This window comes from Herpailurus yagouaroundi, unplaced genomic scaffold, assembly GCF_014898765.1.
Source record: "Herpailurus yagouaroundi ecotype Mexico unplaced genomic scaffold, PumYag 187, whole genome shotgun sequence".
Lineage (NCBI taxonomy): Eukaryota > Metazoa > Chordata > Mammalia > Carnivora > Felidae > Herpailurus > Herpailurus yagouaroundi.
This window is the reverse complement of record NW_024412418.1, coordinates 2123508-2139137: the sequence shown is the minus strand read 5'-3', so window position 1 is coordinate 2139137 and position 15630 is coordinate 2123508. Positions and strand designations below refer to the sequence as shown.

General features: G+C 37.1%; 1 protein-coding gene across 1 annotated transcript in view; it reads left to right on the top strand.

Annotated features, from left to right (window-relative positions):
- Nucleotides 1-14470: 14470 nt before the first annotated feature.
- The window catches only part of LOC121043376 (olfactory receptor 4D10-like), a 1639-nt gene continuing 479 nt past the window's right edge, over nucleotides 14471-15630 (top strand). The window contains exon 1 of the mRNA XM_040495051.1: nucleotides 14471-15019. Within this exon, the coding sequence (XP_040350985.1) occupies nucleotides 14471-15019 (549 nt within the window). The remainder of the gene's footprint in view (nucleotides 15020-15630) is intronic.

The following is a 15630-nucleotide window of genomic DNA, read 5'->3' as shown; positions in this document are numbered from 1 at the left end:
GGAATAAAACATTTGAATCTGAAGTCAAGACCTCACTTGACACCCTCTGAATTTCCCCATGTAATTGATTAACAGTGAGACCATTTGACACCCAGCAAACTGCTTCTACACTTTATGAAAAGAGACACAGAGATGAAGTTCCAAGTATTTTGTATTTGAATTGAAAAGGTCATCCACTATAAAAATGCCACTTTAACAACAACTATGTGGTAAAAATGAAGCACTACCATACTACATGTACTCATCGATGGTAAGACACATCTTAATTTCAGGGACATTTGCATTAACATGGGTGGAGCTACAGAGTATTATGCAAAGTGAAATAAGTCAGTCAGAGAAAGACAAATACCAAGTGATTTCACTCATATATGGTATTTAAGAAACAAAACAAATGAGTACAGACTGTTTTAAGTGCCATATAGTGTGATGAGCACAATCTTTGAATGAAGTAACATGATCTTATTTATATATACAAGTGGTGGTCTTAGAAACATCTTTTTTTCACTAATGCCACTACAGAGTATTTTAAATTCTGCCCATGAGTTGAAAACATTTGTTCCTTGAAAAAACACTATCCACAATGTAATTCTGTCATTCTTCAAAGCATCTTTTATACCTGTGATGTTACATAGTGTGTCCCTTTCACTATAGTGTGTATAGTACGTTCTTTAAATGAAATAACACAGTAGTTCTGGCACTTAGAGAAATATCTATTATATATGTTCCTTTACGGAGCGTATGAAGTGTAGCACAATATCTTGGACACATTCTTTCATTGAAATCGTACCTAGATGCAATAGAATTCCATTATTGATTTTTAAAATGTGCAATAAAGAAATATTAAAAAGAAAGGTTCACCTTAGAACTTCAGAAATTCAATATTTAAAGATGTAAGTAAGCAGTTCCTGATGTGTGTGCCCATGCGTGGGCGCACACACACACACACACACACACACACACACACACTTTTCCAAAGAGAGACAGATGAAAAGCAAACATACTTCATTTGGTCAATCCTATGTTTTAGGAATACGTAACACTGCCATCAACGCACTAGTACAAAATAGATTTCTTTTTAATTTTTTTAACATGTATTTATTTTCAAGAGACAGAGAGAGACAGCACGAGCGGGAGAAGGGCAGAGACAGAGGGAGACACAGAATGGGAACCAGGCTACAGGCTCTGAGCTGTCAGCACAGAGCCCAACATGGGGTTTGAACCCACAAACTGTGAGATCATGACCTGAGCCAAAGTCATACGCTCAACCAACTGAGCCACCCAGGCACCCCCAAAATAGATTTTTTAATGACTAAATTCTGATCAGCTATAACACACATTACATTATTTATATACAGTTCATCAATTTTCTGGTATAAAAAGAAAATTCGAAAATGCTATTTTCCTTATTTTAGGGGACCAGAGATACTACTGTTACAATTCCTCATTTTGGAAACCATAAAGATGTTTATCTTATAGGAACCCCCCTTTTCCTCCCCAAATACCCAGACACATCTGAGAGTTACAATTCTCTGGTTGAGTATAGAAACAAATGCTATCTATGAACTTGCGTCCCATTAAGGGAAAGAAGTAAAGACTTAGTGCACTGAAATGTAGTTTTAAAATTTTATAAGATGAAAGACAGAATATAATTTCCACGGGAAATATAGGTTGCCAAAATTGACTGAATGGGGGGAAAATCTTAATAGATCAATAATTATAGATGAATTGAAAAGGTTGTCAGGGCACCTGGGTGGCTCCGTCAGATGAGCATCTGACTTTGGCTCAGGTCATGATCATGTGGTTCATGAGTTCGAGCCTCACATCAGGTTCACTGCTGTCAGCACAGAGCCTGCTTTGGATTCTCTCTCTCTCTCTGTCCCTCCCTCACTTATGCTCTCTCTATCTCTCGCAAAAATAAACATTAAAAAAATTAAAAGTTGTTAAAGATAGACCTTTTGAAAAGGCTCCATGCCCAAATTGTTTTGAGAGTGATTTTTTAAAATTTTTTAAAAAGTTTATTTATTTTGAGAGAGCACAAGCAGGAGAAGGGCAGAGAGACAGGAAGAGAGAGAGAATCCCAAGCAGGTTCCAAGCTATCAGTATGGAGCCCGGTGTAGGGCTCCACAACCATGAGATCCCCACAAACCATGAGATCATGACCTGAGTGGAAACCAAGAGTCAGACACTTAACTGACTGAGCCACCCAGGAACCCTGTGAGTGATTTTCAATAAGTATTCAAAAAGCTAGTAATTCCAGTTTCTTAATGAATTATAGAAATAATTATATAAATGTAATAATATATTATAAAAATAATAATTACAGTAATAATCTTAACTCACTCTGTAAGGACAGCACAACCCTATCTATAAACTAGATAATAGCACCTGATAAATCTAATATTATCATGTATCTATGTGTACACACCAATCACATCTTGGAACAAAAATTTTAAGTTCTTATAACACATTAACAAATTACATACCAATGAATTAAAACAATGACAGATTATCATCAAGTAAGGTTTATTCCAAAAATTCAAAGGCAACTATTAACACAATTCACAGTAATAACAGAATAAAAAAGAAACAATGTGATTACCTCAGTGATGCAGAAAATATTCCATATGATTCAACCCACATCCTTGGAAAACAAAACACCTATGAAGTCAGGAACTGAACCAAAAATGTATGATCTTGGGGTGCCTGTATTGCTCAGCTGGTTGAGCATCTGACTCTTGATTTCGGCTCAGATCATGATCCCAGGATCATGGGATGGTACCCCATGACAGGCTCTTCTCTGAGCATGGAATCTGCTGTAAATTCTCTCTCTCTCTCTCTCTCTCTCTCTCTCTCTCTGCCTCCTCCCCTCATTCACGCATTCTCTCTCTTTTTCTCTAAAAAAATGAAAAAAGTGAATTATCTTGATAAAAAATATCTATTAGAACCATAGACCAAACATTACACCTAATGATTAAACATTAAAATAATTTCCATTACCATACATAACCAGACAATGATACCCACTCTCACCACAAATATTAGATATTAAACTTGAATTCACTTACTATTTAAAAACAAGAAAAATTAGAAAGTATATAAACTTTGGAAAGCTGGAGAGGAAAAAAATCATTATTCTCAGATATTGTGATGCTATACACTAAATAATACATAAAAAGTCACTGAAAGATCATTGAAAATAACAAAAGATCTAAACTAGGTTCCTATATTTAAGATCAAATTACATACATCATTGGTTTCCTATGTACACTATATCCATGGAAAAAATGTAATAGAGCTATTTTGTGCAACATGAAAGACCATATATCCTGAAATAAAGTCCTGATTTAAACATGCATACACACATTAGAAATGCTTCTTGCAAATGTTTGCTTAAGTTTACTTGCTTAAATACAAACAGAAATCACAGAAAAGGAAGGGAAAGTCTCAGGACCAAAAATAGATACAAAGCAGGAAACCAAAGATTTGACCATTCCTCCATCAGCAGAAGGGTAAACCGGGAAAAAAAAATCCACCTACCAGCAAAGAAGATAAGTATCAGAAAGAGAAATTAAGAAACAATCCCCTTTACAACTGCATCAAAAGAATAAAAGACCTATGAATAAATTTAACCAGGAAAGAAAAGATCCATTCACTAAAAACCATGAGACATTAATGAAAGAAATTGAAGAAGATATAAATAAATGGAAAGATAGTCCATGCTCATGGATTAGAATAATATTGTAAAATGCCCACACTACCCAAGGAGATCTACAGATTCAATGTAATCCTTATCCACTTCCAATGACATTTTTTAACTAAAATAAGAAAAACAATTCTAAAATTTATGCAGTACCACAAAAGACCCCTAAGAGTCAAGGCAATCATGAGAAAGTAGAACAAAGCTGCAAGCATCACACTTATGATTTCAAACTATACTACAAAGCTATAGTAATCAAAACAGTACAGTGCTGGAATAAAAACAAACATATAGACCAATAGAACAGAGTAGAGAGCTCAGAAATAAACCCATAGATATACAATCAATTAATTTACAACAAAGAAGCCAAGAATGTACAATGAGGAAAGTATAGTCTCTTTAATACATGGTGTTAGGGAAACTGGATAAACACATGCATAACAATAAAATTAGATCCATATCTTATATCATTTACAAAAATTAACTTGAAATCAATGAAAGGTTTAAGATTTAAGACCTGAAACCATAAAACTCCTAGAAGAAATATAGTAGTAAATTTTGCTGACATGGGGCTTAGCAATGGTTTTTTGGATAGGACATCATAAGCACAAGCAACAAAAGCAAATATTAATGAACTGAACTACATCAAACTAAAACACTTCTGTTTAGCAAAAGAACAATTAACAAATGAAAAAAAAAACACATATAGAATGGGGGAAGAAGTATTTGCAAATCAGGAAGAGGAGCCAAGATGGCAGACCAACATGGAAGTTTTCTTTTGTCTCACATCCATGAAATACAGCCAGATCAACACTAAACCATCCTGCACACCTAGAAAACTGATTTGAGGATTAATACAACAATCTGCACAACCTGAACACAGAACTCAGCAGGTACATGGTGTGGAGAGATGAACTGGGGGAGAGAGAAGCTGCAGAGGGCAGGAAGCTGTTTTTACTTGCAAAGAGAGGACAGAGACCAGGGCTGGGGGGTGGGGGAGTTCAGGAAAAGCAGCCTCCCAAAGACAGCTGGAAAGAAAGTGGAAAAGTGGAAACACCTGCAGGCACTGAACTAAAAAGGGAGAAAGGAGAAAGAAGACGGTTTAAATTCCATTAAGACCCTATAAACAGGGGGAGCACAGAGTCTGAAATGTCACAGCTCAATACCTGGCGGTGCTCTGGTGAGAAGGGTGAATCCCCAGGAGCAGAGTTGGGTCTGGGTATCTTCACCACATTCCAGAGGTAGTTCCCCTGCTGGAAGGACATTCAGTAGAGGCTATAAGGCCATCCGGTCCCAGCAGACCCTGAAGAGCAACCACGTTCCCTGGTGCTGGAGCAGGGTTGTTGAGGGTGAAGCCTGGCACCAAATATGTGTTGTGATTTTCCATAATCCCTGAAATGCTGCTGCTACACAATCGTGTGAACTTTTTCTGGGGGGGCTGGCACCCAGCCACAGTCTCTGGGCATCGGCAGCAGCACAGTCCTGCGAATATTCCTGAGCGTGGCCGGAACCTGGCCATTGCTCAGTGAGACTCTCCCGCAGAGGATCTGAACGGGTCAAAGCCACAGTCCCTCTGAAGTAAGGGGTAGGGAAACACAGCTGCATCTGAGATAAAACTCAGGAGAGAGGTGCCACCTGGCAACCTGACAGCTTGGTCACAAACAGTGTAAAAGTGGGGAGTGGATGGGGAAGTGGATGGAAGACAAAGGACAGGTACACGATTGCTGATTGGGAAGAACAGAGTTCCAATACTAGAGACTGGGTAGCTGGGTGACACCATTTGCACCCCTCCCACGCATGAGCATACACACCTACAAGTGACACAACAATCCACCCCAGTAAGTTAAGCAGCACCACCTGTGAATAACGGAGCTGTTACACTAAGCCCTGCCCAACTGGAACAGCCTCTCTCTTCAGAAACATCACAAATCTCTCTGTCTGTATAGTTTACCGACTATAAAGTGCTTCAAAGTTTGCCTTCTAGGGGAAAACGAAGTAATCTCAATCATATTTCAGTCTGTTCACTGGCCCATCTATTCAATTTTCTTTTTTTTCTTTTTAGTTTCTTTTCTTTTTCTTAAATACAGAAAGAAAAAATTTATTTTTATTTTCAATTTTTGTTAAAAATATTTTTTCTACTATATTTTTTACTTCTGTAAATTTTTCCAATTCTATTTTATTTTCATCATTTCATTTTATCCTATTTCATTATATTCGTTTTCTGAAAATTTCAAATGTTTTCCTTTTTTTCTTTTTCTTTTTCCCTCTTTTCTCTAATCTATCAAGCTCCTTTCAATAACCAGACCAAAACACACCTAGAATCTAAAATCATTTATTTGATTTGTGTGGGTGTGTGTGTTGTTTTTAATTTTTTAATTTTAATTTTTTTTACCTTATAAATTCCTTTTCTTCCTTCAAAATGAAAAAAACAAAGGAATTCACCCCAAAAGAAAGAGCTTGAAGAAATGACAGCCAGGGACTTAATCAACACAGACACAAGCAAGATGTCTGAACCAGAATTTAGAATCACGATAATAAGAATACTAGCTGGAGTCAAAAATAAATTAGAATCCCTCTCTGCAGAGATAAAAGAAATAAAAGATAGTCAGGATGAAATAAAAAATGTTATAACTGAACTGCAATCTCAAATGGATGCCTCGGCAGCAAGGACGATGAGGCAGAGCAGTAAGTCAATGACATAGAGGACAAACTTATGGAGAATAATGAAGCAGAAAAAAAGAGGGAGAGACTAAGGCAAAATAGCATGATTTAAGAATTAGAGAAACCAGTGACTCATTAAAAAGGAACAATATCAGAATCATAGGGGTCACAGATGAAGAGAGAGAAAAAGGGGTAGAAGGGTTATGTGAGAAAACCATAGTAGATAACTTTCCTAACCTGAGGAAAGACACATAAATCAAAATCCAGGAAGCACAGAGGACTCCCATAATATGCAACAAAAACCAACCATCAACAAGGCATATCATAGTCAAATTCACAAAATACTCAGGCAAGGAAACAATCATGAGAGCACCAAGGGAAAAAAAGTCCTTAACCTACAAGGGAACACAGATCAGGTTTGCAGCAGACCTATCCACAGAAACTTGGCAGGCCAGAAAGGAGTGGCAGAATATATTCAATGTGCTGAATTGGAAAAATATGAAGCCAAGAATTCTTTATCCAGCAAGGCTATTATTCAAAATGGAAGGAGAGATTAAAAGTTTCCCATACAAACAAAAATTAAAGGAGTTCATGACCACTAAACCAGCCCTGCAAGAAATTTTAAGGGGGACTCTCTGAGGGGAGAAAAGATGAAGGAAAAAAAAGACCAAAAACAACAAATATTAGAAAGGACAAGAGAACACCACCAGAAACTCCAATTCTACAAGAAACATAATGGCAATAAATTCATATCTTTCAGTATTCACTCTAAACGTCAATGGACTAAACACTCTAATAAAAACATATAGGGTAACAGAATGGGTAAGAAAACAAGATCCATCTATATGCTGTTTACAAGAGACCCACTTTAGACCTAAAGACACCTTCAGACTGAAAGTAAGGGGAGGGAGAACAATCTATCATGCTAATGGTCAACAAAAGAAAGCCGGAGTAGCCATACTTATATGAGACAATCTAGACTTTAAAAATAAAGACTGTAACAAGAGATGAAGAAGGGCATTATATCATAATTAAGGGGTCTATCCACCAAGAAGACTTAACAATTGTAAACATTTATGTTTCAAAAGTGAGAGCATCCAAATACATAAATCAATTAATCACAAACATAAAGAAACTCATTGACAATAATACCATAACAGTAGGGACTTCAACACCCAACTTACAACAATGGACAGATCATCTAAACAGAAAATCAACAAGGAAACAATGGCTTTGAATGGACTGGTCCACTGGACCAGATGGACTTAACAGATATATTCAGAACATTTTATCCTAAAGCAGTGGAATATACATTCTTTTCCAGTGCACATGGAACATTCTCCAGAATTGACCACGTTCTGGGACACAAATCAGCCCTCAACAGGTACAAAAAAATTGAGATCATACCGTGCATATTTTCAGACCACAATGCTATGAAACTCAAAATCAACCACAAGAAAAAATTTAGAAACATAACAAATATTTGGAAACTAAAGAATATCCTACTAAAAAATGAATGGGTAACCAAGAAATTAGAAAGGTAATTAAAAAGTACATGGAAGCGAATGCAAATGATAACATCACAGCCCCAAACCTCTGAGATGCAGCAAAGGCAGTCATAAGAGGAAAGATATAGCAATCCAGGCCTTCCTAAAGAAGGAAGAAAGATCTCGGATACACAACCTAACCTTACCCCTTAAGGAGCTGGAAAAAGAACAGCAAATAACACCCAAAACCAGCAGAACACAGGAAATAATAAAAGATTAGAGCAGAAATAAATGCTATAGAAAACAAAAGACAGTAGAACAGATCAATGAAATCAGAGCTGGTTCTTTGAAAGAATTAACAAAATTGATAAACCACTAGCCAGTTTGATCAAGAATAGAAAGGAAAAGACCCAAATAAGTAAAATCAAGAATGAAAGAGGAGAGATCACAACCAACACAACAGAAATAAGAAAACAATAATAAGAGAATATTATGAGCAATTATACGCCAATAAAATGGGCAATCTGGAAGAAATGGACAAATTCCTAGAAACATATACACTACCAAAACTGAAACAGGAAGAAATAGAAAATTTGAACAGACCCATGACCAGTAAGGAAATCAAATTAGTAATCAAAAATCTGCCAAAAAACAAGAGACCAGGGCCAGATGGCTTTCCAGGGGGACTTCTACCAAACATTTAAGGAAGAGTTAACACCTATTCTCTTGGAGCTGTTCCAAAAAATAGAAATGGAAGGAAAATTTCCACACTCTTTCTATGAAGCCAGCATTACCTTGATTGCAAAACCAGAGACCCCACTAAAAAGGAGAACTATAGACCAATTTCCCTGATGAACATAGATGTAAAAATCCTCAACAAGATATTAGCCAATCGGACCCAACAATACATTTAAAAAAAATTACTCACCACAACCAAGTGGGATATGTACCTGGGATGCAGGACTGGTTCAATATCCACAAAGCAATCAATGTGATTCATTACATCAATAAAAGAAAGGACAAGAACCACATGATCCTCTCAATAGATGCAGAGAAAACATTTGACAAAATACAGCATCCTTTCTTGATAAAAACCCTCAAGAAAGTAGGGATAGAAGGAGGATACCTCAAGATCATAAAAGCCATATATGAAAGACCCAACGCTAATATCATCCTCAATGGGGAAAAACTGAGAGCTTTCCCCCTGAGGTCAGGAACAAGACTGGGATGTCCACTTTTGCCACCGTTATTCGACATAGTATTGAAAGTCTTAGCTTCAGCAAACAACAAAAAGAAATAAAAGGCATACAAATTGGCAAAGAAATCAAACTTTCACTCTTCACAGATGAGATGATACTCTACATGGGCAACCCAAAAGACTCCACCAGAAAACTGCTAGAACTGATATGAGAATTCAGCTAAGTTGCAGGATATAAAAATCAATGTACAGAATTTAGTTGCATTTCTGTATACCAATAATGAAGCAGCAGAAACTTGTATGTAAATTAAAAAATAAATTAAAAATTTTAAAAAATAATAATAATTTAAAAATAAATAAAAATAAAAAAGTTTTTAATATTAAATTGCTGTCAAATTGGTTTCCATACAACACTCAGTGCTCTTCCCAACAGGTGCCCTCCTCAATACCCATCACCTACCCTTCATTCCCTCCCACCCGCCATCAACCCTCAGTTTATCCTCAGTTTTTAAGAGTCTCTTATGGTTTGGCTCTCTCCCTCTCTAACTTTTTTTTTTCCTTCCCCTCCCCCATGGTCTTCTGTTAAGTTTCTCTGAATCCACATGAGAGTGAAAACATAAATAAATAAATAAATAAATAAATAAATGTAAAAATGTTTAAAAATAATTTAAAAATAAAATAACTCTTAAAAAAAGACATTCATAATCAAAAATAAAATAAAATAAAATTTGGCGCTAAAAAGGAAAGAAAATTTCCTTAATTCAATAAAGAATATCGGTCAAAAATCAAAAAAAAAAGTATTTGCAAATCATATAGGGTTAATATCTAAAATATATAAGTAATTCATACAACTCAAACCCCCCCCCAAAAAAAAAAACCACACACACACACACACACACACACACACACACACACACAATCTGATTTAAAAGTGGCAGAGGAGGGGCACCTGAGTGGCTCAGTCAGCTAAGCGCCGGGCTCTTGGATCTTCTCAGGTCATGATCTCACAGTCCGTGAATTTGAGCCCCATATCGTCTCCATGCTGACAGCATGGAGGCATGGAGTCTGCTTGGGATTCTCTCTCCCTCTTTTTCTGCCCCTCCCCTGCTTGCTCACTCTCTCTCTCTCTCTCTCTCTCAAAATAAATAAATAAACTTTTTAAAAAAATGGCAGGGTGCCTGGGTGGCTCAGTCAGTTAAGCATCTGACTTCTGCTCAGTTCATGATCTCATGGTGTATGAGTTTGAGCCCCACATTGGGTGAGCCCTACTTCTCTCTCTCTCTCTCTCTCATCCCTCTCTCTCTCTCTCTCTCTGCCCCTTGCTCACTCAAGCCCTCTCTCTGTCTCAAGAAAAAAAAAAGATGGCAAAGGAATGGAAGATATTTCTTCAAACAGGACACACAGACGGCCAACAAGTCCATGAAACATGTTCAACATTACTAAGCACCAGAAAAGTGCAAATCAAAACCACAATGAGATATCAGTTAACACCTGTTTGGATCGCTATCATCAAAAAGACAAGAGGTAAGTGTTGGCAAGGACGTGGAGAAAATGAAACCTTTGTTTCCACTGTTAGCAGAAATATAAATTGGATCAGCCTCTGTGGAAACCAGTATAGACATTCCTCAAAAAATTAAAAATAGAACTACCATATGATCCAGCAATCACATCTCTGGGCACATATCCAAAGGAAATAAAATTAAGATCTCAAATACGTACGAGCACACCCATGTTTATTGCAGCATTATTTACAATATCCAATACAGGGAAACACTCTAAGTGTCCATAAATGGATAAATATATGTATATTTATGTATGTATATTATACATATGTATATACATATGTATATATGTACACACACACAGTGGAATATTTTCAGCCATAGAAAAGAAGGAAATCTTGTCATTTGTAACAATATGGATGGATCTTGAGGTCATTATGCTAAGTGAAATAAGCCAGAGAAAGAAACACTGTATGATCTCACTTATATGTGGAATCTGAACTCATAGAAACAGAACATAAAATGGTGCTCTCTGGGTACTGAGGGGTGGGAGAACTGGGGAGATGTTAGTTAAAGGGTACAAACTTTCATTTATAAGATGAAAAGTTTGAGGGGAACCTAATGTAAAGCATGGTGATTATGGTTAACAATACTGTATTATATACTTGAAAGTTGCTAAGAGAGTAGATTTTAAGTGAGCTCACCACTAAAAGGAATTAGTAATTATGTAAGGTGATGGAGGTGTTAGCTAACCCCACAGTAATAATCACTTTGCAATACATAAATGTATCAAGTCAATACATCATATGCCTTAAACAGGCACTGATATATGTCATTATATCTCAATAAAGCCAGTGGAGGGATTACCTATCTCAAATATACAACCTGTCTCATGCAGTTTTTATCTTTGTAGATTAGTTTAATATACTTAAACACAAACAAAATGGAAAAGCAGGTAAATCCAAACCCATTAGCATTCTAGAAACAGTGGAAGTGCATTCTATACAAAGTCAAGCCATTCAATAAATTGAGTTAATCTTAAATAGCTATTGTTTAGAGAGCTTTACTAACATACTTATCTAGCTATATCCAAATTGAGAGATGTGCAGAATATAGGAAAACAGGGGAAATGTGCATTCCCCAAACACCACCTAAATCATGCTTCTCTACATGTGGAGATTACAACAACATCATGAGACTATAATCATCCTGTGTATAATTAGAAATTGAACTAGCAGCAAAGGAGTTTAAGTCCAGTTCTCTTTTCATTTTCTGGCAACCTAATTGAAACTCAGTTGTATATAGTGTCCTCTGAGTCTTGCAAGCCATGAAAATTGGACCCTTGTGGTCTCTTGGACACCATATTTGGCATGTTTTAACAATGTTCTGATTGAGCTGTGGATAAGAGAATAGATTTCCACTACTGCCTCTAAATCATTTGGACACTAATCAAAATGTGTCCATCTGCGTGTGTCTACGCATGTGCCTATCATGGTGACTTTTTAATAAATCCCATTGAAACTTCATCTCCACCAGCACAATCAGGCACTTGACTTCTTCCCTGCCCAATAATATTACTTTTGCAATTCTTATATTAGGCCTGAGGCTGAGGGATTTGTACATAAGATAGAGATACAGTAGAAGTTCTTGAATCTGTGATGCTTTGAATCTGCCCGTTTTCTCTTGAAAGGAAAGCAGAGATACTACAATTTAGTTTTCCAAAAGGCTTTACCTTCAGAAACAAAATTTTTAAGAATTATTGTCTCCAAGTGTACTATTCTGCATTGTTCCCCAAAGGATACAATTTTTAGTTGGAATTTCAGGATCAACGGAATCCAGGAAAGATGTTAAACTTTCAGCTAAGGTTAAGATTATGCATAGTGAAATTGACATGTTGTTGTTCTGATTATGTATAAATAGTCTGACTTTGACATTTTTCCAGGTATATTAAACACTTCAGAGCCGAGATGGTCTTCGCAAGATAGAAACAATAAAGGTAGGTATTCACTATGGGGAAGAGGGATGCTGTGTTAAAAGGGATTCCAGAACCATGGCCCATTCAGTGTAAGGGAAGACATCATGCATTTGTTGCTACCCTTTGAGTTGCTTATCAGTAAAGCCACCTCAGATTAAGATTGATGTAAATAAAGTTTCCAGAGCCCCGTTTTGCCAAATTCCTATCTTTGGACAGACATTTTTATTATCTAAAATTAGACCCTCTCAATAAGATTGAAGGGGGAGGGGCACCTGGGTGGCTCAGTCGGTTAAACATTATTGATTTCAGCTCAGGTCATGATCTCACAGCTCGTGAGTTTAAGCCCCAAGTTGGACTCCACGCTGATATTGTGGAGCCTGTTTGGGATTCTCTCTTTTTCTTTCTCTCTGCCTCTCCCCTGCTCATTCTCTCTCTCTCTCTCTCTCCCAAAACAAACTTAAAAAAAAAAAAAAGATCGAAGGGAGAAAAATACTATTTCTTCCATCCTATTTCCATCTCTTCCTTCCTATTTCCATCTCTTCCTTCCTTCCAGCCAAATGTAGATTCATAATACATTCCATACGAAAAACAAGAATAGCATTAATACTTACTAAAGGATGGTGGGAAGCACTGAATGGATTAACTTTTTATAACTCTTCACACATAATAAGCATTCATGAAGTAGGAGCTGTTGATGCTCCTGGAAATCAGGATATCTCTACCATCCCTCCTCTCCCACCAAATCTACCTTCACTTTTCTCACGACCCATTTCACATTTTATCATGCATCATGTTCATCAATGTATGCTAATCACCCACTTTTGTTAGGCTGTCAACACTTGGACAAAGTGGTCCCACTTAATCTTATACGAAGATTGCAATAAATATTCCCTTACTAAGTATAAGGTAGAACAAATAATAATTACAAAAACTCCTAAGAATTATCAATAACAGTGTATTAAAAAGCAGGCATAATTCTAATAATACTAATGTCTCTTCTCGCTGTGTGACCTCTCCCTCTTTTAGCTGTGATTCAAAAAAAAGAGGCAGAAAAAAGTGTGATGGATACAGAATAGACCACTCCTCAAAATCAGGTTATTATCCTTATTCTCTCCCTCAAACTCTGGCAAGGACCAGTTAAGTTACAGAAGATGAAAAAGTTCTAGAAAATTGCTGTATAATACTGTGCACCTAAGAATTTGTTAAGAGGGTAGATTTATGTTTCAGTGTTTTTATCACAATAAAAAAATGTTATTCTTTGAGATTTGGATTTATACCTTGTCTTAATCTGTTTTCCAGTAACAATTTTTTAATATTTTTAAATAATTATTAAGCAAATAATCTGATTAGTATAAAGTAATAATCACAATAGCAAGTTATCTACATGGAATAATAGGTTGCAGATTTAAGAAATTCAACATAAAGCAGCCAAGAGCAAGGAAAGTGACTCAGCAACATTGAAATAAGGAACAGAAACACATCCCTGTCTAGAAAGACAAGACCCTTTTGAAGTCAACAGAATATTTGCCAATATGAACATTAAACGTGTAGACTGTAAGCCTGCAATGGCTGGAAACATGTCTAACCTCATATGCTTCAGACAGGTCCTGACATTCTATCAATTTGCGTGGAATAAAAAAGTAAAATTTAAAAAACCAAAATAAATAAAATATGCTATGTAAATGTCCCTACTAACATAAATGCTTATTCATTCCAAAATTAGTTTTATAGGAAAAGAATTATTGAATGACTTTGCATGTGATCATTTGATTTGATCACCAAAGTGATTGCAATCTTAAAAATTTGGACGGCTCAACAAATCACAAGCACTACATCCACATGGGCAAGATTCTGAATTGCGGTCTTAGTGCTTAAGAAGAAAATAAAATAAACAGCCAAGTACTTTCATAGGAAGTAGCTTGGCACAAAAGGGAAAAAGAAAATGACTTCATGGAGCTGAGAAACTGCACCAGGGTGAAAGAATTTACTTTCCTTGGTCTAACCCAGAATCAAGAGCTGAGCTTGGTCTTATTTCTTTTCCTGCTTCTCGTGTACGTGACAACTCTGCTGGGAAACCTCCTCATCATGGTCACTGTGTCCTGTGAATCTCGCCTTCACACCCCCATGTACTTCCTGCTCCGTAATTTATCTATTGCCGACATCTGCTTTTCCTCCATCACTGCTCCCAAGGTTTTGGTGGACCTGCTGTCACAGAGAAAGACCATCTCCTTCAATGGCTGCTTCACCCAGATGTTTTTCTTCCACCTTGTCGGAGGGGTGGATGTATTTTCATTATCAGTGATGGCATTGGATCGATATGTGGCCATCTCCAAGCCTCTGCACTACGTGACCATCATGAGTAGAGGTCGTTGCATTGGATTCATAGTGGCCTCCTGGGTGGGGGGCTTTGTCCACTCCATTGTGCAGATTTCCCTGTTGGTTCCACTCCCGTTCTGTGGACCCAATGTTCTTGACACTTTCTACTGTGATGTCCCCCAGGTTCTCAAGCTCTCCTGTACAGACATTTTTATGCTTGAGTTGCTGATGATTTCCAATAATGGACTGCTCACCACACTGTGGTTCTTCTTCCTCTTGGTGTCATATATGGTCATATTATTAGTAGTAAGGTCTCAGGCAGGGGAGGGGAGGAGGAAAGCCATCTCCACCTGCACCTCCCACATCACTGTGGTGACCCTGCACTTTGTGCCCTGCATCTACGTCTATGCCCGGCCCTTCACTGCCCTCCCCACAGATAAAGCCATCTCTGTCACCTTCACTGTCATCTCCCCACTGCTGAACCCCTTGATCTACACGCTGAGGAACCAGGAGATGAAGTCAGCCATGAGGAGACTGAAGAGAAGACTCATGCCTTCTGACAGGGAATAGACAGGTAGCTCACTCCTTCTCAGCACCCTTGAAAACATTTGTCCATGAAATAAACTGCTATTTATTCAAGGATTTCTGATTAACTTTTAGATTTCTTCTAAGACCCAGAGGACTTTCAAAGATTCTGCTCAGCATGCAATAATAATGACAAAATCTGGGTTTCATGTTACAAAAGAAATCAAATTGTTAGCCAGAGAGGTACATGTTGTTTTTGCAATACAACC